Source organism: Acomys minous, assembly GCF_964271855.1.
Source record: "Acomys minous genome assembly, chromosome: 1".
Lineage (NCBI taxonomy): Eukaryota > Metazoa > Chordata > Mammalia > Rodentia > Muridae > Acomys > Acomys minous.
The window spans coordinates 94782372-94805234 of NC_140483.1; the positions used below are offsets into that span (position 1 = coordinate 94782372).

Sequence of the window (22863 nt, forward strand, 5' to 3'; positions counted from 1 at the left end):
TGGGGCGGGGCAGGAACAAAATATACTTTCAGCCCCGCGCTTCCATGCCCTTCACTTGAGTCTCCAGCTGGCTTTGCCCTCGTGCGTCAGCCTGACATGGTCCTGGAAAGGGTCATCAGGCAGGGCTCAGCCTCCATCACCAGAGTGCACACCTATAGAAACCCAAATTCCCAGTTCCTGAACTAACCAGAGTCACCCTATGTGTGGCCACTCAAGAAGAAATACGCTTTGCTTTGGAAAGCTGTGTGCTTTAGTTCAGGACTGAACGGAGCGCAGGCAGATGCTAGCACTGCACGCAGTCTCCAAGGAGAGTGTCACCCGCCCCAGTGCTTCCTGAGGTGATCCTTCAGCTGTGGGATGGAAGGCAGCAGCTGCTGACACTCGTGGCAACGAAGAGGGAGCTTCAAGAGCTCACCAGTCCCATCTTGAACAGTCACTCTGCCAACTTCTTGAACCATCTTGATCACAGCTGCAAGCAAGAAGTACAGTTCAGATCCCTGCCACTCTGGAGAGCCAGTAGGACCGCAAGAAAAGGCTAAAAACCATGACTCTGATCAACATACCCAGTGCTCTGAAGATTGTAAGCTTGAAGTTAGACTTCACCCTGGAAAACACGTACGTGACCAGACTCTGAGTCTGTCAGCCTCCCCGTGAGATGACGCACTCCTGCAGGACACGTTCCCTGCTACCACACCACAGCTTATTATCCTGCTTTCCCCACGTAGCTCTTTGCAAATTGGCAGCTGCCACATTCACACTGCGGCAGCACTGAAGCTGCACAGCAAACATACTGGGAAATGCTTACAGCTCCAAATACACACAGCGTCCATGAGCCACTGCGGACAGCAGAGAGCCCCAAACTCATGTTCACCTCCTGTCACAGAAGAAAGAGCTCCTGAGATCCTCCTCACCCAACAGCTCTTCAGTGTGTGGACAGGAAGTGTCCCCTGTAAAGCCTCATGTACTCAAAGTGTGGGCCCCAGCTGCTGGGACTGCTCGGTGAAATGGTACAACCTACAGGAGGTGGGAGCCAGCTTAGTCGCCTCAGAACCCCCCGCATACTGAGCAGCCATGAACTCATCTGCTGTCAAAAGGAAACACTTTTGGCTGTGGCGTAAGAGCTCACTTGGTACCTCCAGGATGCTCGCAGCAAAGCAGCTAGCAATGCTATTACAATGAAACATCCTTGTTCATTTCAGGAGTGCCTTTTTTATAGAGATCACTAAACACATGCGGGTCATTTGAGGCCAGGTTGTTACTTAGAGAAACAACCGAGTCAGACAGTAAACAGCTAAGAAAATAAAATAAAAAAAAATTTAAAGCCAGAATACTATTTACCTTGTGATTCCATAAAGTATTCTGTATTGAAAGAATTCCAGTGCTTTTTGTTTTTAAGGCAAGGAGAATCAAAATCCTGGCTGATCACATGAAGGTGTACATGGCTTGGTAAAAGATGAAAAAGGAAAAAGAACTGAGTGTTAAAAACCATGGTTTAACCACAGTGACCCCAGTCAAAGCCAGCACAAGTACATAAAGTTCTGCCACTGCGTTCATTCAGTGCAGCTACCCAGTCAGTTAGCTGAGAACAGTTAGTGCTTTCCAGGTGTGCTGGAGAGGTTATGTCAACCCGACACAAGCTGAAGTCATCTGAGAGGAGGCACCTCAGTTAAGCCTGGTCTGCAGAGTGGGTTCTGGACCAGCCACAGCTACACAGAGTAACCATGTCTCAAAACAACAACAACAAAAAAAAGGAAAATGCCTCTCTGTAAGATCAGTCTAAACGAAAGCCTATAGGGCATTTTGTTAGTTAGTGATTGAAGCGGGAGGGCCCAGCCCATCCTGGGTTTCTGCAGTGACGCACAAAAAGAACATTTCAACAAAGGCAGGTGAGAGTCAAACAAGTCTGTCATCTAGTCAGTGGTGGAAGTATGGCAGGTCTTTGCTTCAAATTTTACATTTTTTAAAATTAAAAATACTGCTTTATAATAGGAAAATGAAGACATCTCAAAAAAATGTAAGTACTTATCTGGGTACAGTAGGAAAGACCTGTGGCCTCAGCCTCAGGACGCTGATGTGAGAAGAGGTCAGCAAAATAAAAACCTTTAAAGTGTAAGGGTTTGGTTTGGTTTGGTTTTTCAAGACAGGTTTCTTTGTGTAGCCTTGGCTGTCCTGGACTCACTTTGTAGACCAGGCATCTGCCTCCTGAGTGCTGCGATTATAGACATGTGCCACCACACCCAGCTAAAATGTAAGTTTTATGTTGATTATTGTAATTTTTTAAAACTGGGACTGAGGGTGTACGCCAGCATATAGCCCGTGCATTATCTTATTGCTTGAACCAAATAAACTAAAGGAGTTTGTCCCGCATGCCCTCCAAAATTTACAGCTTATCCCAAAGTCTTCTGCAAATAAGTCAATGAGGAGCAAACGCCACCCTCATTTTATTTGAAACTGTACATACCCTGAGCTTATATTTACAGAAGTCTATGATGTTTTGTTCCTTAGCTATTTAGGACTTACAGACAACTCCAAGAGTTCTAACAAGCCACTGACAATAAGATTTCACCCAAGGTAGAGACGCTACTTCGTCTAGTTTGCATGTTAGAAAGCTTAAATTTTGAGAGAAATTAAAAACTACAAGGGACTGAATTACAGGTAGAAGCAGGAACTTGGGCAAGTGAGGCAGGTACAGGATTCAGCCCACCTGCCTTGGAAACATTCCACCTACTCCCCTGGGCTTGAAACTACCCAACGCTCAAGCCAAGCTCGCCACCTGGACCAGCAGCGTGCGGCACCCCTGCCCAGGCTCACCTCATGCTGGGAATGGCATGGTAACCCAATCGGAAGCGCAGTTTGCTGGGTCCAGAAAAATCTGCAATCACCTTCTCCCCTACAGAGTGCATATGTTTGAGAAGTTCAAGGTGTTCACTGGTCACAACCTTCAGACTGGAAATGGAAGCCCACGGTAAGACCAGCCAGTGATGACGGGCCTTGGGATACTTATCCTTAATCACCACCACCTGATCATCTTTGTAAACCTAGCAGAGAGCACAAGGGAAAGAAAGAGACGTCACTGAGAATCTTTGTGCATGTGGGGTCTACACATTCACAAAACTTGTACAAAAAGATGTCAGAGGTGAGCATCTTACACCAGTCACTTCACTGCACAGTGAGGAACCTAGGGTTCCAACCCAAATCACACATTCAGACACTACCTAGGATGCAGAGACGATACACAGTACAAGAGCTGCCAAGGGCTCGGTGCTAACATCTCTGCAGGGAGAACTCAACCCCAGCCTCTCTAACACAGACCTGGAATATGTGTGTGTAGACGTCACAGAGCTCTTACTGAAACAGACCTCAAAGGCCCCTCCAAGGATGAAGGCTGATTTCTGGCATGAAGAAAGCATTACTACAGTCGCCACACAGTATCTGATGATCTCAAAGAGACCATGCGCAGGTTGGCACGACTTCCCTTTTTAACATTTGCTATTTATGTGGGGTGATCACAGAACAACTGAAGGAGTTGGTTGCCTCCTTCTGCCATGTTGGTGCCAGGGACTGAACACAAGTAATCAGCCTTGGCAGCAAGCACCCTTACCCACTAAGCCATCCTGCTGGCCCGCAATGTCTCTTAATAGCACCCAGACGTTGAAAAGAGACAAAGCAGACAATATATTCATCTGAGAAGTGAGCTTCTCCCCAAAGACCTGTTACTGCTTTTTAAAATGTTATAGAATCACTTTGTTGTAACAAACTCACAAATAAAAACCATCACACGGATTAAGGTAGCCCGCGTATTAGCAAATGCTGTACAGCTCAGAAAACTCTTCAACAGCCAGAGTGGCAGTTCTGAAGCTGTGGGGCTACGCTTAGGGTTTAACACTTTCAGGTACAATTTTATGTACTTATCTACAACAACAATAAAAAAAAAAAGCTAGGAGAGTTCAGAGGAGAAAAACAGCCCATATGCTCTGTCATGACTCACGTGTCCGTAGCAGGTCAATGCATAATGAAAATGTGCTATATATACATAATGTAAAAACAGTCAGGAAATCAGGAGCTGGCTGTGGAGTCACGCTTTTAATGCCAGCACTCAGGGAGCAGAGGCAGGCGGAGCTGTATGAGCTGAGGACAGCCTGGTCTACACCGCAAGTGTCAGAACAGCCAGGGCTGTAGAGAGACACTGTCTCCTGAGGGGCTGGGAGGAGCCTGGAGAGACGACCTGAAGAGCACTGGCTGCTCTTGCAGAGGAGCCAGGTCTGATTCCCCACACCCACGTGGCGGTCCACAGTCATCTGTAACTCCAGCCCCACACACAGGATTCTCCTGGCATCCTTGGGCACCAGGCACATACATGGTACACAGACATACATACAGGAAAAACACCCTACACATCAAAGTAAATCATAAAATTTTTTCAGAAAGAAAAATGAAATCACAAAATAGACAGGAAAATGAATGGACTTAGTAAGTATACTATTGAAACAAGGTGGCCCAAAAATCAGAAAGAGAAAAAAGAAAACACCCACATGCTCTCCTATATATGGCTCCTGGCCGATAATGTATGTACATTACACACATATACAATAGCTGTGGCAACAGCTATTAAGTGTGAGTACGGGGCCTGGAGAGATGGATCAGAGGCTGAGAACACTAGCTGTTCTTCCAAAGGTCCTGAGTTCAATTCCCAGCATCTACATGGTGGCTCTCAACCATCTGTGGTGAGGTCTGGTGCTCTCTTCTGGTGTGCACATGTACATGTAGGCTGTATGCTTATACATACATACATACATACATACATACATACATACATACATAAACCTTTTTTTTTAAGTGTGAGTATGGTATAACATTTAGAAAGGAGACCAAGAAACAGTCGTGTTAATGAAGGACAGAGTGCAGGCAAAGGGATAGAGTCTGTTACTACTCCAGTACCAACATGGAAGTCACCTGTGCTCACAGGAAAGGCCAGGAAACAGAGCCCACTGGGAAGAATTGACATCCTTCGACCTCATTTTATAATTATGACTTTGGCACAGTAGTCATATAATAAATGACAGATACTAAAACTATACAATTTTATTCTGACCTGCATTTTGGGGTCTTTCATAGAAATCTTCAAGCCTTGACTCCAGTGGCCTGGTGCTTCCTAAGCAAAAAAAAAAAAAAAAAAAAAAAAAAAAAAAAAAAGACAGTGTAAACGTAAATGCCCATAATCAAATGTGGTTAATGCTGCATGACAGCGAAGTCCAAACAACATGCAAGTAAGGTTGGCTGTTGAGAATTAGAGCAGGCTCCCTTTAGAAGCAGAGCCTCCATGTTCTAAGGATGGAGGCCGACTGAGGACTCTGTCCTAGGCAAGGACTGCTGTCCAGACAAGAGCAGCTGTGATTCTGAGCAAGACCGGAGCAAGCAACACTCCGTGTTTGGGGGTCGGGAGGACTCAGGAGGCTCCTCCCCTCCCAGTGGACACACAGGCAGCTAGCAGCTGCTGGAGGGAGGCTCCGCTTTGATGGGCAGTCACACGTAAGTTGCCCGCGCTGCTGTAAGTAGCCACAGCTAAACTCACTGGCTCATCACATTAGACGTGGGTGCAACAGTTGGTCTGTCATCAGTGCTACATCTGGAGTGGACAGACACTTGCTCACATCTCCCCAGGAAAAGTTCTGTAAAGCCAGAACTGCCAGAATACGGACCAGCCTCCTTTGCCCTCCCACACTCCGGCTGCAGCCTACCCAAGTTTCTCCTTTGACGTCAACATGTGAATTCCATCGTCTGTGAAATGCTGTAGTGTTAGCCAATAGCTAGAGGAGCAGATGACCCACAATTATGGGGAGTAAAGGAAACCCTGAGTGAGTGTGTAAGGAGTGGATAAGGTCCTAAGTGAGTGTGTGCTGTTGACAAGGCCGGCCATGTCTAGGACCTCAGTGCCCAAACCCATGGAAACGGCCAAGCCTTCCTGCGGTCCACGTGCCAGTGCTTACAAATGGCTGGCAATGTAGGGTACACAGAAACCACGGACCACGGCTCCTCCTCCAGGATGTTACAGCCTGAGCCTGCTTCCTATAGAGACCTCCTACCAGTGTTAGCTAAGCCTGCCTCCTTGTTCAGCCTTATAAACAAACCCGCCTCCCCAATTCAGACATATAAAATAATCATCTGAGTTTCTGGGCTGGCGGCGGGGCCCCTCCACTGCAGAGCACAACCCGCCCAGTCCCAGCTCTTCTGGAAGTGTCCCTGACCTTTCTTCATTCCCTTGTTGCCCAGTTAGGTCAATCACTAAGCTGGGAGGGCGTGGCACACTGTCATCACTGACTTCCTTGCCTTCCTTCAAGTGGCTTACCCCAGGAATTTAATAAAATAGCATATAAAGGGACATTCACCAAGGGATTCTCAGAACACAAACAAGTGACTCTTTCATCATGGCCACCAACCCTCATCATGATTAATACCACCTCACTGGCAATTAAGCACTCATTATGTCTCACTCCTCTCCTCCTCATCTGGCAATCACACCCATCTCACCTGTTTGGTGGCTCCGTCCCTGCCCTTCTTAGGGGGCACAGAGCACTGGCCATGGCTGTCCCCAGGTGCCTGGGCAGCACCCATCTCCTCACCATCACTGTCTGACCTCTTTCTCTTCCTTTGTGTTTCTAGGTCAGGGCTCTTTGCCACTTCCTCAAACTCTACAATATACGGATACAGTTCATTCACCAGGCGGAGAATCTGGCCAGGCTGCAGCTTCATCTCCTGGTCCTTCCCAATGACAACCGAGTCGATGCTGGTGGGATTGACCCCCACCTGTGGATAAACGATCTTAACGTAAACAGAAGAGCAATGGCAATAGACCTGCTTCTGTATTAACCCCTCACTCTACAGTCACCCTGCCTACTGTTCACGCCGTCACTTCCACCCACGACAGAGGAGCTTCCATTAGCTGGCACAGACAGTCAAATGCAACAGTATAAGAAAACTATCAAAAATCAGGCATGGTGGTGACGCCTTTAACCCCAGCACTTAGGAGGCAGAGGCAGGTGGATCTCTGTGAGTTCGAGGTCAGCCCGGTCTACAGGGAGATTTCAGGACAACCAAGATAATATAGAAACAAAAAAAAAAAGAAAGAAAGAAAGAAAGAAAGAAAAGAAAAAAAACTATCAAAGCCAGGAGGTGGTGGCACGTGCCTTTAACCCCAGCACTCGAGAGGCAGGCAGGTCTCTGTTTTTGAGGCCAGCCTGATCTACATAGTGAGTTCCAGGACAGCCAGGGCTACACAGAGAACCCTGTCTCTTAAAACAAACAAACAAACAAACCAAAAAACCTATCAAGTAGAAGGTGGAGATACGAGTCACAGACACACATACCTGCTTCACTGTGACATATCCCTTGTCACACTCCGCTTCCAGTTGTACTAAAAGACATAAGACAGCATTAAACAGACGCAACCCAGACCAGGCACCGTTTTCCTAGAGGACAACGAAGCCCAGGCACTGCAGGCAGCCCCAGTCAAGCCTCCTGTGCTCACGCCCGGCCTGCACACACCACTGGTTTCTAACAGCTTCAACCCTTCCATCAATGTCCATCCGTGAGCGAGGCATGGCGGCACATGCCTGTGATCCTAGGCTGGAGAAGCGGGGTCAGTCCAAGGCTAGCCTTGGCTGCACAGCCAGTGTGCAAGGTCAGACTGGAATATGTAAGGCTATCTTAACCCTCACTTCTCACAAAAAAATAAAAACAATAAATTATAGCAGTACATATACTCCCTTAGCTACTACTAATATCCTGGCTGAAAGCCTGGCGGCAGCAGTGAATCTAATGCCACTGGCCTCTACAGGGAATTGAACTCAAATATACAAACACTCAGATAAGCATATAATTTTTATTTATGTATTTATTATGTATTCAATGTTCTGCCTGAATGTACACCTGCAGGCCAAAGAGGGCACCAGATCATATTATAGATGGTTGTGAGCCACCACGTGGTTGCTGGGAATTGAACTCTGGACCTTTGGAAGAGCAGTCAGTGCTATTAACCTCTGAGCCATTTCTCCAGCCCTAAACTAAATGTTGTTTTTTGTTTGTTTGTTTTTGGCTTTTTTCAAGACAGGGTTTCTCTGTGTATTGTGCCCTGTACTCACTTTGTAGACCAGGTTGTCCTCGAACTCACAGAGATCCGCCTGCCTCTGCCTAAATCTCTTTGTTTGTTTTGTTTTGTTTTGTGTTTTGTGTTTTGTTTTTTTGAGATAGGGTTTCTCTGTGTATCCCTGGCTGTCCTCAAACTCACAGAGATCTGCCAGCTTCTGCCTCCCCACTGCTGGGATTAAAGGCGTGTACCACCACCGCCCAGCACACATATAATTTTTTATGTGCATTGGTGCTTTGCCTGCACATATGTGTGAGCATGTCCAATCTTGGAGTTACAGACAGTTGTGGGCTGCCATGTGGGTATTGGGAATTGAACCCAGGTCCTCTGGAAGAGCACTCAGTACTCTTAACCGCTGAGCCATCTCTCCAGCCCTGAATGTAATTTTCTAAATTAATAAAAATAAATCATGAAAACAAACAAATGTGAGCTGGGCTATGGTGGCGCAAGCCTTGAATCTCAGCACTCGGGAGGCAGAGGCAGGCAGATCTCCATGAGTTCGAGGCCAGCCTGGTCTACAAAGTGAGTTCCAGGATAACCAAGGCCACACAGAGAAACCCTGTCTCAAAAAAACAAAAACCAAAGCAAGCAAGCACTGCTGGACTGGACAGTACGAGGATGTGTGGAAAGGCCAACTGTAAGCACTCATATTCAGATAAGTCAAGAAAGCACGTGGGCTTAAGACAGGGAACAAGAGGGGCACCACAGCTGCTCAGCAGAGGCCAGGCAAAGAGCTGCAGAACCCCGCTTGCTGCTGTGAGGAGGGGAGCAGACAGAAGCAGGCCTGTAGCCTACTCAGCCCAAACACTCCAGCTCCACTTGGACTAACTCATACAGTGAAGTCTGTGCTCACTGCTACAGACCCCAACTCTAAATTCAGACCCTTAGGGTCATGGGGGTCACACTACAAGGAGTGGTGAGCATGCCATAGTTTGCACAAAAGTGTGTGTCTGTGTGTGTGTGTGTCTGTGTGTGTCTGTGTGTCTGTGTCAGTGTGTGTCTGTGTCAGTGTGTCTGTGTCTGTGTGTGTGTGTGTGTGTGTGTGTCTGCCTATCTGTCTTTGTGTGTCTGTATGTTTCTGTGTGTCTGTGTATGTGTATCTGTCTGTGCATGTTTCTGTGTCTGTGTGTCTTTCTGTCTGTGTGTCTGTGTGTGTTTGTCTGTGTGTATATCTGTGTGTGTCTCTGTGTGTGTCTGTATGTGTCTGTGTGTGTGTATGTCTGTGTCTGTGTGTGTCTGTGTGTGTGTGTGTGTGTGTGTGTGTGTGTGTGTGTTTGTGTGTAAGACAAGCTGGATGCCAAAGTCTTACTAAGATCTTCCCTCTGTGTAAGGCAATATATAAAGGCTGGCACCACACCACTGTGTCTCAGACATGGTTTCAGCTTGAAGATTCCAGAATTTGCTCATCTTTCTGCTTAGTGGATAACCACTGGGCAAAGGAGGGTACCAGATTCAATCCTGCCAGCCCAAAGTTAGAGGGCATCAGGCACCTGAGCTGCCTTGCATGTTACTGCATTGTGAAGGAGAACCCAGGAAGAACCAGCCCAGGTGCTCACGAAAAGAACACGACTTATGGGTCTTGTTTCAGGAATACAAAAGGCTTCCCATGAAGAACAGCAGGAAATGTGTACCCACACCCCCACCCCCACCCCCCTCCCCCGTGACTAAACACAGTCCTCTCCACATTGCTATGACCAGTCAGTTACCTTGCTGTCGGGAACATTTCTTATCTGTGATCTTGGTCTCTGGGCTTCGACCAATAACAACTGCTTCCAAATGGGGAAGTCTGATTCGCTGGTGCCGGCTGTCCTGTCTCACCAACCAGCACAGTCGCATCATCATTCTGAAAACAGAAGAGCATCACTGAAAAACAAATCACCCGGGCCACACCGAGCCCCACCACACAGGACTGTGAGGATGGTCACAGGTTGGTGACTTCACTTCCTAGTCTCAACTTCCTCAACCTATAAAGCTGCGATAATGACAGGACTCAGGAGGCTACTGAGGATTAATGAGATAATGCAGGTAAATATTTACCTGGCAATCATGCTAAGCATTCAAATCCTTGTTACTCATTTGTTGAGATCCTATGCTGGGCATGAGGTTAAATTTAAGTGCAGAGGGTCCTTCAGAAGGCAGTGAAAGGCTGTCCGTGTAACTAGAGGAGCTTGGAGGAGGGTATGTGAGCAGATAGTCCAGGCTCTAGTTACTGTGACGTGGGACAAGCACTCTAGGCAAATACATGAACGCAGTGACAGGATGGACTCTATAGAGTATTAAAAGAGGTTTCATGAAGAAGGGATATGTTTGAGGGTTTGGGGTTGTGAGGGAGTGTTCCTGTTAGAAAACCAAGAATTGAACAATGAAGCTCTGGGACCAGGAGAGATGGCTGAGCTGTCAGAGCACCTGCAGCTCCTCCAGAGGACCCGTGCTCGGTCCCCAGCACCTGCATCGTGCGTCACAACCGTCCAGGGAATCCAATACCCTCTTCTGACCTCCAAGGGCCCTGTGCATATATGGTGCACTGAGCCATATACACGCAGAACACTCTCACACTTATCTTTCAAAGGGAAAAGAAGCCTTCTTCAGATCTTGGGTGTCTTTCTAAGTAGCCAAGTATTCTAGGTCTTTCTCACTTTTCTCTTTGTTTGGGGGGAGAGAGGTCAGGGCTTTGCACATGCTAAGCAAGTGTTGTCCCACTGAACTCTATTCCTAATCCTATTTGAGAAAGAGAGCATGTGTGCTGGTCAGCGTGTGCATCGCATGCACGCAATACCTGCAGGAGCCAGAAAAGGACATCAAATGCCCTGGAACTAGAGCCACAGGTCATTATGAGCCGCCATGCAGCTGCAACTACACCAACTGTGCAGCCGACTCTCCAGGCCCACTCCTTTTTTCTTTTTTCTTTTTATAAAGACAGGGTCTCACTTGAGCACTGGCTAGCCTGGAACTTACTTTGTAGACAAAAATGGCCTCCAATTCTCAGAGATCTGCCTGCCTGTCTAGAAGTCATACTTATCTTCTGGTGACATTTGGAAAATAAGAAAGGAGTAAAGAGATATCAAACAAAAGATCTCTTTTTTTAAAAAAGATTTATTTATTTATTGTATATACAGTGTTCTGCCTGAATGTACACCTGCAGGCCAGAAGAGAGCACCAGATCTCATTTTAGATGGTTGTGAGCCACCATGTGGTTGCTGGGAATTGAACTCAGGACCTTTGGAAGAACAGACAGTGCTCTTAACCTCTGAGCCATCTCTCCAGCCCCAAACAAAAGATTTCTAGTTTAGCCAGACATGATATATGGCTTTAACCTCAGCACTCAGGGGGCAAAAGCAGGCAGATCTCTGAGTTCAAGGTCAGCCTTGTCTACATAACAAGTTACAGGACAGCCAGGGATACATAAGACTCTGTCGCAAAAAAGAGAGGGAGGATCTAGGGTTCTTCTTGTTTCATAATTTATTTATTTTAATTTTATGTACATTGGTGTTTTGCCTGCATGTATGTCTGTGGGTATTAGATCTTGGAGTTACAGACAGTTGTGAGCTGCTATGTGGATGCTGGGAATTAAACCCAGGTCCTCTGGAGGAGCAGCCAGTGCTCCCAACTGCAGAGCTACCTCTCCAGCCCAGTGTCTAGGGTTCTATTTGGAAAATACCATTAGACAAACTGACAGATTTATAGGAAGACACTATTTATAACTAGAAGTGAAAGTACAGAGCTTGCTCAGAGGTTAACAGCACATACTGCTCTTGAAGAGGCACCAAGTTTGTTCTTCACCCCCAAGTAAAGCAGCCTGCAAGTGCCCCTAGTCCTGGCTGCAGAGGATCTGAGACTTCTGCCTCTGTGAGAACCTGCATTCACATGTGTGTCCACCACAACACGTGCACACATGCCTGTGCATGCACACACATGCGCACACACGCATGACACACACACACACACACACACACACACACACACACACAATTAAAAGCAATAATAAATATTTTTTCTTTTAAAAAAGAAAAGAGATGAAGGAGCAATTTCATATTGGTTCCCTTCGCTATTGTTTTGTTGGGTAGGGTGAATTTTGTTCTTTACTTTTTGTGTGGTTTTCTGTGTGCTGTGCTTCGTGGGGGTGTCTTTTGTAACGCTTATTTATGTTCGCGTGCATGTGTGTGTGTGTGTGTGTGTGTGTGTGTGTGTGTGTGTGTGTACTAGAAATGAAACCCGGGGCCTTGCCCTTGCTAAACAGGCACTCTACTACTAAACTAAATCCGTAGCCCTGAATTTTATATCAGAACACAATTAACTGCCATGGCTTGTGGAAGCTCCAAGAGCCATGCTGAGACACACACGTAGGGCACTCAGGAGAATGGATGGACTGGGTGCATCTGAGTGAGGCAGAGAGCAGCAGGGCAAGGCTAGGACTGCGTCTTTAGGATGTCTCTCTAACCTCTACCTTCCTAATGCTGCAGCCCTTTAACACAGCTCCTCGTGTTATGGTGACCCCCATACAATTGTTTTTGTTGCTACTTCATAACTGTAATTTTGCTACTGTTATGAGTTGTAATGCAAATATCTGATATGCAGGCTATCTGACATGTGACCCCTGAGAAAGGAGTGTCACACCCACCCAAGGGGTGGAGAGCCACAGGTTCCGAACCACTGTTCTGCTCAAGCTTCTAACACCACAGGGAAACCGTGCCTGCCACACGAGAAGCGGAAATGCCTTCTGTGCACATGCTGTAGCCGGAACAAGGAACACTGTTCCCATCTGCAGAGAGGAGGCAGTGCAAGGCAGGATGAGCCGGAGGTGCACGCCCTCAGGAACGGAGTAGTGTGAGCTCATGCAGGCCAAGGAGGTGCAAAGTCCTGTCAGCCAGGGAAGGCCTCCAAAGCCACCCAGTCAGAGAAGGCCAGGAGCCAGGGGGACCGATTAGGAAAAACTAGGAGAGGCAGCCAACTTCAAAGAGCACAAGTGACAGTACAGACAGAAGTCCACAAGGGTAAGCATGGGCCAGGAGAACGCAGGCTAGGCTGCACCACAAATGCTGCATCAAGGGTCACTCAAAAAATGGCAAAAAGTGATGCTGGGCGTAGCAGCGCACACCTTTATCCCAGCACTCAGGAGGCAGAGACAGGCAGGCGGATCGCTGTGAGTTCGAGGCCAGCTGGGTCTACAAAGCGAGTCTAGGACAGTTAAGGCTACATAGAGAAACTCTGTCTTTAAAAAAAAAAAAAAAAAAAAAAGGCCAAAAGTAAGGGCAGAGCACCAGGATAAGAGGCTAACCTTCACTCGGGCGTGGTAGAGTGCACCTTTAATCCCAGCACTTGGGAGGCAGAGGCAAGTGGATTGCTGTGAGTTTGAGGCCAGCCTGGTCTGCAAAAGTGAGTCCAGAACAGCCAGGGCTACACAGAGAAACCCTGTCAGTGGGGGGTGGGGGGAGCTAAGCTTCAACATGATCAGCAGGAAGCAACTGCCAGGTTTTAGATGAAATAACAGACGCCCAAGATCATCTGGCCAACAGCTGTGTGTAGACAAAGGAGCACAGAGAGCTGGGGTCAGAGACTAATCTAGAAGCTGCTATTGCAACAGAGGCCAGAACGTCCAAAAGACAATTCAACAGGTCTCTGCGAGGAGTTGATGTGAGTATAAAGTCAGCTGTTCATCTCAGATCCTAAACCAGATGCCATTTACAACGCTGTGCTCCGTGGGGCATCTGCTGAACCTGCTACAAACTGACAGATGGGCAGGCAATGGGCAGGGAAGTGACGCATGTCCTCGCTGGGCACTGAGGAAAGCCCTGTGGTGGGAAGCCAATGCAGTCAATGCACAATGCTCACACAGCGTACCTTCCACAGTAGCTTGGCCCATTGGGGCATCCAGACCCAACCTGTAGAATTTAGTGACTTTAGAACACAGGGAACACAGAAGGACGGGTGCTCCTCAATCTTAGCCAGACCCTCCAGCAATTTTCCATAAACTCCAAGCATCATGACTGCACAAGGAACTGAATTTTTTATTTTAGACTTCGTGCCCAACTAATTTAAACTCAGTTACGTAACCTTAAGTGATTGTGGACCACTACTGTCCAACACGGACTTGGATTTAAGACTCTCAGCTTCAAATTCCTCAGAGGCTACTTACTTCACAGAACTGGCCCACCTATCACCCTTCACGCACGCGCACGCACGCACACCCGCACACGCATGCATGCAGGCAGGCGCAGGCACCCTTACCCACACACATCCTTCAGGAATACCGTGTCGCAGTACGGCTCCTGAGTAAGTTACTCTAAACAGGTATACTCATGCTGACTTCTTCTCCTCTCCTTCCCAGAAACCCAAGTCTTTGATTTCAGGTCCCATGTCCTCCGAGGCCAATAGAGTCGCCATCTTGCACATCTTACTGAATACAGCACAACTTTCCCAGTCCTGAGAGCCTAGGGAGCAGTAGGGACTGCATCCCCATTCAAGAAGCATGGAAGAAAGGCCGCTGGAAAGCACTGCTGGCTTGGTCTCGTAGCCCAGGATCGCCAGTGTTCAGCGTATCTTATGGGGGCTACATACTTCATGGGGGCTAAGAGATGGTTTAGTGGTTAACAGTAATGACTGCCCCTGCAGAGGAGCGAGGCTCCATTCACAGCACCCACATGACAGCTAGCAACTGTCTCTAGCTCCAGTTCAAGGGGACCCAATGCCCTCTTCTGGCCTCCACAGGCACTGCATGAGCATGGTAAACAGACATGCACACAGGCAAAGCATTCAGGCACAAAATAAAAATAATGTTAAAAAAATTTTTTTAAAGAATGTAGTACAAGGTGGGCACTACGCCAAATGTCTCCTTTACATCCTCTCATATTCACCCTATGAAAATTAAGGCTTAAGCCGGGTGAGGCGGAGCATGCCTGTGATCCCAGTTCTCAAGAGACGAAGGCAGGCAGATCTCTGAGTTTGAGACCAGCCTGGTCTGCAAAGTGAGTCCAGGACAGCCAGGCTGTTATACAGAGAAACCCTGTCTTGAAACACCAAGGGGAAAAAAAAAAAAGAAAGAAAGAAATTAAGGCTTAGACAAATAAGTACCACGTCAAACAACAGAGACACTGTGTGCCAGAGCTAAGATTTGAACTTCTTCCAAAGAGTAGGTTCTTAACTACCACACAATATTGTTTTGGGGCTCACTATTTGTTTGATTGAGATCATTTCATACCTACTACATGCTTCATGCTAACCTAGCACTGGGACTTAAGACCTAACAGATATGCCCTGCCTCTGGGACTGAGAAGAGACCCAGAAATAATTATAATCAGTGTGGTCCCATGTGAAGGAAGGTATCCTGGAGTTGGGTGTAAGCTGAGCCTTACAAACTTGGTTAATTTGGTAGAGACAGGCAGCCTACTGGAGCAACAAGAACCAGAAAATGCAATTAGGAAGACATTTCTTGGCAAATCGAACCACCGGGGCAAACCCACAAACACAAGGCACACTGTGCATGGAGAAAGGTTAACCCAAAGCTTAAGGCAGAGGCGGCCGAGAGACCAGACAAGGTCCAGACAGCGCAACACCCCAAGTGACTGGCTGACAAGCCGAAAATCTTAATTTGCAAGTTTCCATAGATTTTGTACTTCAGGAGACAATGAATGCTTGCTGAAAGGATGGGGGAGAGGGCAGCCATATGAGCAGACAAATCAGTAACGACCAAGCAGAATTGAACAAAGATCCTCTTGGGAAAAAGTATAAAAAATAACCATAAAATAAATAAATAAATAAATAACCATGCATTTCTTCCCCGCATGAACAATTTTGTATAAAGAGACCTGTAATCTCAGTACTCAAGCTGCACAGGCAGCTAATCCAGAAGTTTGAGGCCAGACTAATCTAGATACTGTGACTCATCTTGTAAAAAAGGAGAAAAGCCCCCCCTAATCAGATCCAGCCAATGGACAGCGCATTCTCCACAGTTGTGCGGAGAGTGGGGACTGACTCTGACATGAACTCTGGTGCCCCCTATTTGACCACTTACCCTTGGTGGGGAGGCCTGGTGGCACTCAGAGGAAGGGGAAGCAGGCTATCCTGATGAGACCTGACAGGACGTGATCATACGGTGGGGGAGCAGGTCTCCTTCTGTCACAGGCCTAGGGGAGGGGAATAGGGTGAAAGAGGGAGGGTGGGGGGAACGGGAAGTTACAAGTGAGGAGACAACAATCGAGATGTAATCTCAATAAATTAATTTTTTGAAAAAAAGAAAAAGGGGAAATTGTCCAAGTTCGGTGGTATATGCCTGTATCCCATCACCGGGAACTGGAGACAGGAAGATCAGGAATTTGGGGCCAGCTAGGCTACATGAGACCTCTCAAATTAAGTGGGGCGGGAGGGGCTCTATGAAATCCCCAATACATGTCTAACACTCAAAAGTAATTCTCCGTCCCTTCCAAATGGGTGTTATTTCAAATACCCCTTCCTTGTTGAACCAGTCTCTGCACTACATGAGAAAGGCCTTCCTGCTTCCGGCATTCGAAGGCCCGCTGAGGACAGCGGTAGCGCACCTCAAGTTACTCTTAATGGACGTTTCTGGCAGAAACACTTTCCCGACAGGCTGAACAGCCCCGTTGGCATGGGCAGTGTCCACTCTTATCTGTAACTCTTTTCACGCTGATCTTGCGGCCAACTAGCTACAGGGGTCAGGTAGGGATGGGGGTGGGGCGGGCGGAGGAGAACGGAACAATGGGGCGGAGACCAGCATTCCTGAAACACGCCCACCGGAGCCTGCTCGGCCCAGAAGAAAGCCTCGACCCTCAAGGCTACTTACTGCTCCTGGTTATGGCTACCTGCCGGAGCCAAACGCCCCTTGCAGCTTCCGACCCAACCAGCTAGACGGCAGGCCGACCACTAGCTTACCTCGACTGCAGATACCTACAAACCCCCCACGCGACTCCACTGAGCCTCGCCGCTTCCGGTGCCGAAAGATGACGTCACAAATGGCTGCCTAGCAACCAGTGATGAGGCCAGTATCTCTTCCAGAATTGGCTGAAACTTTCTCTCGCCCGAATCCCAGGTCCACAAGGGGGTGACTCCCAACTAGCAGGTAGTTGTCCCCCGTGAGTAGAGAGCTCCTTTGCCCCCCTGTCTCCGAATACGGATAGATTTCAGGCAGCAGTCTTCTGTGACTTATCTACGCAGCCATGTCTTAGCACTTCCTCCTCAGGAAGCTTGCAATGTTTTTAAGGCCATCTTTGAAGGGAAGGAGCGAGGTTGTAGGTAGCGAGACAAACTCGCTGTGTAACCCAAGCTGGCCTTGGACTCGCGAAGATCCTCCTGCCGTAGCCTCCCCAGTGGTGGGATTGCCCTTGTGAGCCACCAAACCCAGCTTTGAGGCCATCGTTCAAGCGATTGCCTTACCACCCACGTTCAAATTACACTTTGCTTTCTCCCTTTAAGGAAGAAAAGACTCAAGAGAGAGACAGCGAAACCCTGCTAAGATTTTTTTTTTTTTATGATGTCTTCACTAAATGAACTGAGGGCAATTAGAAAAGCCAGGAGGTTGGAATGACATCTTTGTACTGATTTTTATAGCAATTCCAGTAAGTTCCCTAAAAAGTCTTGTGTTGTAAATCACAAAGACTGCTTGGCAAATGAAAGAATTCCTATCTTCTGAGTAAATCCAGCATGTACAATCTGAAACGCAATAGAAACAACCTTAGCCGGGCGGTGGTGGCACACGCCTTTTATCCCAGTATTTGGGAGGCAGAGGCAGGCGGATCGCTGTGAGTTCGAGGCCAGCCTGGTCTACAAAGTGAGTCCAGGACAGCCAAGGCTACACAGAGAAACCCTGTCGCGAAAAACTAAAAAGAAAAAAAGAAAAGATAAAGAAACTGAACCTTAAGGAGTGCCCTTTCTTTTCTTTTTTTTTTTCTTCCCCCCCCCCTTTCTTGGTCGATTAGCCAAGATCTCACTGTACCCTAAGTTGGTCTCAAATTCAAGGTCCTCTTGCCTTTACCCCTGAAATACTAGAATCTCAGGTCTTCACTACCACGCTCAGCTGGGAGCTCTTTTGTTTCTCCATCAAATTGGTTACTATTGTTTCCTTCTGTGGAAAGGCAGACTACACCACCACCCCCATCTGATGGAGCTGGCAAGGCAGGAGGGGAGGATGTTCCCAGGAACACAGGAGAGGGATGCTTTTGTCACCAGAGAAGATGCTGCTGTATATTACGATCAGAGCAGGAGGGCAGGGGGCATCTCAAGCTATACAGCTTCCAGGCTGAGAATGTAGTTAACAGCTGCTTACGATACTGAGGAAGCTGGCCAGTCGGTGGTGGCACAAACTAACCCCAGAACTTGGGAGTTAGAGGCAGGTGGAACTCTGAGTTTAAGTACATAGTGAGTTCCAGGACAGCCAAGGCTAGACAGAGAAACCCTGTCTCAACAAACAAACAAACAAACAAAAGATATTGAGGCAGCTCTGGTGAGCTAGCAGTTTGGGTTTTCCCTCAAGATTAAGCCTCTTAGCCCAGGCTTCTGTGTGTCTTCCAGATTGAACTGGGTCATTTGTACAAAATTGGGCAGTGTTTTCATAGCCACTGTATTAGGTCTAACCCATTGTCTGCAGCGCACTGAGCAGAAAGGCAAGATTGTGCGGAACAATGCGTGGCTAAGGGCATGGCAGGCACTTAAGACGCGCACTGGTTTCACATTGTCAGGGGACTAAGCACCACAAAAATGTCAACTTCTCTATGAATCAAACAACTATCTCCCTAAAGCCCCACTATTCTGCTTTTAGCTTCTGTGGGTCCGACCAGTCTGGGAATACCGTTTAAGTGATCACATGATGTTCGGTTTTGGTAACTGACTTACTTCACTTCCTGACAAGTTTCATCTACAATGTAGCACATGTCAAAAGTTCCTTTTTTTAACAGATTATTTATTTAAGTATAGTGTTTCACCTTCATATATGCCTGCATACCAGAAGAGGGTACCAGATTTCACTATAGATGGTTGTGAGCTACCATGTGGTTGCTGGGAATTGAACTCAGGACCTTTGGAAGAGCAGGCAGTGCTCTTAACCTCTGAGCCATCTCTCCAGCCCCCAAAAGTTCCTTTTAAGACTGGCTTTCTTTGAGTTTTTTATTCATTTTGAGTATATTCCTTTTTAAATGTACTGATGTTTATGTATACAGAGGCGTTGTGTGCATGTGTGTGTGTACACCATGGCCAGAGGAGGCCAGGAGAAGGCGGATCCCTGGGACTGGAGTTACAGGAGGATTGCAGCAACCATGTGTGGGCTAGGAACAGGGCCGGGGTCTTCAGGAGGAGTAGCCGGTGTCCTAACTGTTGGGCCATCTCTCCAACCCTCATATTCAGGCTGGCCTTGAAAGATGGGCCTTGAATTTCTGCTACTCCTGCTTCCGTTTCTTTTTGCTTTTGTCTTGCCTTGTTTTCGAGACGAGGTCTCACTGCATAGCTCCGGCTGTCCTGAGTTCTACCTCCCGCGTGCTGGGATTAAAGGCACGCGTGCACTGCTGCACCCAGCTTTACTTCAGTCTCCTGAGTGCTGCTGTGTGTGACTATTGGTGGGCATCCGGGTTGCTCCTGCTTCTTGGCTACTGTGGATAACGCAATGCTTATGAATGTGAATGTTCAAACACCAAGATCTGCCTTCAGTTACTTTTGGAAAATGGGATTGTACGGGGTGTGTGTGTGTGTGTGTGTGTGTGTGTGTGTGTGTGTGTGTGTTTTCGTGTGCGCAAGTGAATGTGTAGGCCAGAAGTCAGTATCAAGTGTCTTCTTAAATCACTCTCCACCTTAATTTTTTGTTGTTTTTGGTTTTTTCTTTTTTTTTTTTCTTTTTTTTTTTTTTTTGAGATAGGGTTTCTCTGTGTAGCCTTGGCTATCCTGGAACTCACTCTGTAGATCAGGCTGGCCTCGAACTCACAGAGACCTACCTGTCTCTTCCTCCCGAGTGCTGTGAGACGACTCCATGACCATGCCGAGCATCCACCTTAATTTTAAAGATGGAGTCTCTCACTGAACCTGGCACTCACCAGTCAGGCCCTTAGCTCCAGAATCCTCCTGCCTGCCTCCCCAGTGCTGGTGCCATGGGCACAAGTGACTGCACTGGGCTCTTTAACATGAATGCTGGGGATCTAAACCCAGGTCCTGGTGCCTCAGGGACAAGCAGTTTACTGAGTCAACCCTGATCATTTTATTTTTAATACTTTGAAAACTTCCATAATGTTTTCCATAGCAGCTGTGTGGTTTTATATTCCAATAACAGTGCCCAGACACCGTTTCTCTGTGTGCTTGCCAGCACTTATTTGTAGCTGTTTCTGTTGTTGAAAGCAGCCACCTACCGTGGTTTTGATTTACAATGCCCTGATGACTGGGGATGTCACTTTTTTTTTTATATGACTATTTTCCACTTGTGTATCTTCTTTGGAGAAATGTCCAAAACTTTTAGCCATCTTAAAAATCAAGTTACTGACAAACCCAAGGCCAGCTGAGGCTGTTCCACAGTATATAGAATACCCTTTATGTTGACAAGTGCCATGGGGCAGAATCAAGCTGGGAAGGGAGCAAGGTTACCCCAGAAAAGGGCTTCAGGTCTGCCCCCTTCCCCACTAGGACTGAGCAAACAGGGCAGTACAGAGACCTGGGAAGGCAGGCTGGCCTTTGCCAATGGGCAATCTCAGTATATGGAATGTGGAAGCCAGATTCAGTCAGCTACTTAGGGGGTTTGAGACTGGTTTAGGCTATATGAGCCTCTGAAATAAATAAATAAATAAATAAATAAATATCAAGTTACTAGTGTTTGTGTCATATTGTAGGCATTGTGGGGACTACTGAGTGATACAGCTCAGTAGTAGAGCATTTGCCAAGAATATGCGAAGCCCTTGGTTCAAGCCACAGCAACACACACACACACACACACACACACAGTAGGACTTTGTACATACTCTAGATGTTATCCCCTGATTCAATTGACCAGTATTTCTTCCCATTTTTCAGGTCCCTTTTTCAATATGTTAACTATAAATTTAGATTCGCAGGAGCTTTTTATTTTGTGTCTCACTTACCTGCCTGTAACGTTGCTGCCTGTATCAAGTCTAAGAAATCACTGCCGAATGTGCGATGAGGTTCCGTGTTCCATTCGAAGGGCTTTGGAGTCTTAGGTCTTAGGTTAGGCCTTTGGCTCATCCTGTGTTTGTTTGTTACCCTGTGTAAAGCAGAATTCTAACGGCATCTTTTCCTGTGGTTATCATTTTCCCACTGAAAAGACTCATTTCCTCATTGGTTTTTGTCATCCTTCTTAAAAATGCACTTGCTCATGTATGAAAGGACTGATTTCTAGGGCCCCTGGTGTGTCTCCTTTATGTGGGTGTCTCTGTGTGCTTGCTCCAGAATCACACTGTTCTAATTGCTACAACGTCATCGTGGTGTCTGGAATCTGGAACCGTGAGATCTCCAACCATGTTCCTGTTTGAATTGTTTTGCCCGTTTTACTCTGAATTTTGCTGTTTCTGTCAAACAGAAATGAAAACCAGCTCTGTGGTTTCTTGAAAACAAATCAATAGATCTAGCAAGTTTTGGCGACACACAGCTACAGTAAGGCACATGCTCTCTAGGTCAGCCCTATCTACACTCAACTGGTGACACACTGGCTGTTTCTCTTAGAGATTACAGATCGCCTTTGAGCTTTGGGTGACTTCACTTCAAGAGAAGACTAAGAGAAAGGCAATTGCAGCCAGAGGCTGTGGTCCAGTGGTCCACAGACTTGCTCCAAAGGAAAGTAGAGGGTCCTGAGAAAGAATACAGCTGGGGAAAGTGTATTTTGTTTTGGTATTCAGGGAGGCTATACAAAGATTCTCTAGAGAAACAGTAAAGAGAAAAAAGGATTAGAACAGTCAAGAAAAACCTGTCTCAGCTGGGCACGGTGGCCCACTCCTTTGATCACAGCACTCAGGAGCCAGAGGCAGGTGGATCGATGTGAGTTCGAGGCCAGCCTGCTCTACAAAGTGAGTCCAGGACAGCCAAGGCTACACAGAGAAACCCTGTCTTGGAGGGAAAAAAACAAACCAAAAGCAAGCAAGCAAACAAACAAACAAACCCAACACTGTCTCTTGCTGAGTGTAATGGTATATAAGCCTGTTACACCAGTGCTGGGAGGTATAGGCAGAGGCATCACGAGTTCAAGTCCTATGTGACGTAAAGCCCAGCCTGAGCTGCAAAGTCAAACAGTGGCTGGAACGGGAAGAGGTGCAGGGCTGAGAGTGTAGCTCAGTGACAGAGTGCTGCCAAGGATGTGCTAGGCTCTAGGCCTAGGGGCAGAGGATGAGGAAGAGAAAAAGGGAGCACAGGATTTACAAAGAGCCCAGAGCAGGCCTCTCAGCTGTGACAGAAGTCCAAGGAAACTGAGTGTGTATGGAGTTGTTAGTGTGAAGAAAATGGTCAGATCTGAGCAGGGATAGGACATTCGGGACAGTAGATGACTTAGGAACGGTATGTGGGCTCGTCACTCAGTGACCACAGTAAAACTGGAAAGGGGCTGGGGAGGTGGCTAAGCAGTAATGTGCTTGCCCTGAAAGCACAAAGACCAGAGCCTGGACCCCAAGAGCACATACAAGACAGCCTGGTGATGTGGCAGTGGACAGACAGCCTGCTGATGTGGCAGTGGACAGAAGCAGAAATGGGGTCCCTGAAGCAAACTGGCTGGCAGGAAGAGCCAAATCAGCCCTGGG

At 47.3% G+C, this 22863-nt stretch overlaps 1 protein-coding gene across 2 annotated transcripts; it reads right to left on the bottom strand.

The window, feature by feature from the left end:
- Positions 1 to 227: 227 nt before the first annotated feature.
- On the bottom strand, positions 228 to 17111 carry APTX (aprataxin). Of its 2 annotated transcripts, none has more exons than XM_084775745.1 (9): positions 17027 to 17111; positions 16152 to 16263; positions 9850 to 9986; positions 7365 to 7411; positions 6529 to 6804; positions 5093 to 5152; positions 2812 to 3038; positions 1339 to 1442; positions 228 to 469 (listed from the first exon to the last, which is right to left on the bottom strand). In XM_084775745.1, exons 3-9 carry the CDS (start codon positions 9983 to 9985, stop codon positions 315 to 317), a joined length of 1005 nt encoding a protein of 334 aa, XP_084631871.1. In that variant the 5' UTR covers position 9986; positions 16152 to 16263; positions 17027 to 17111; the 3' UTR covers positions 228 to 314. The 2 variants fall into 2 exon arrangements, with proteins under 2 accessions (XP_084631871.1, XP_084631870.1); XM_084775744.1 differs by having other exon boundaries at positions 16938 to 17094.
- Positions 17112 to 22863: the final 5752 nt, after the last annotated feature.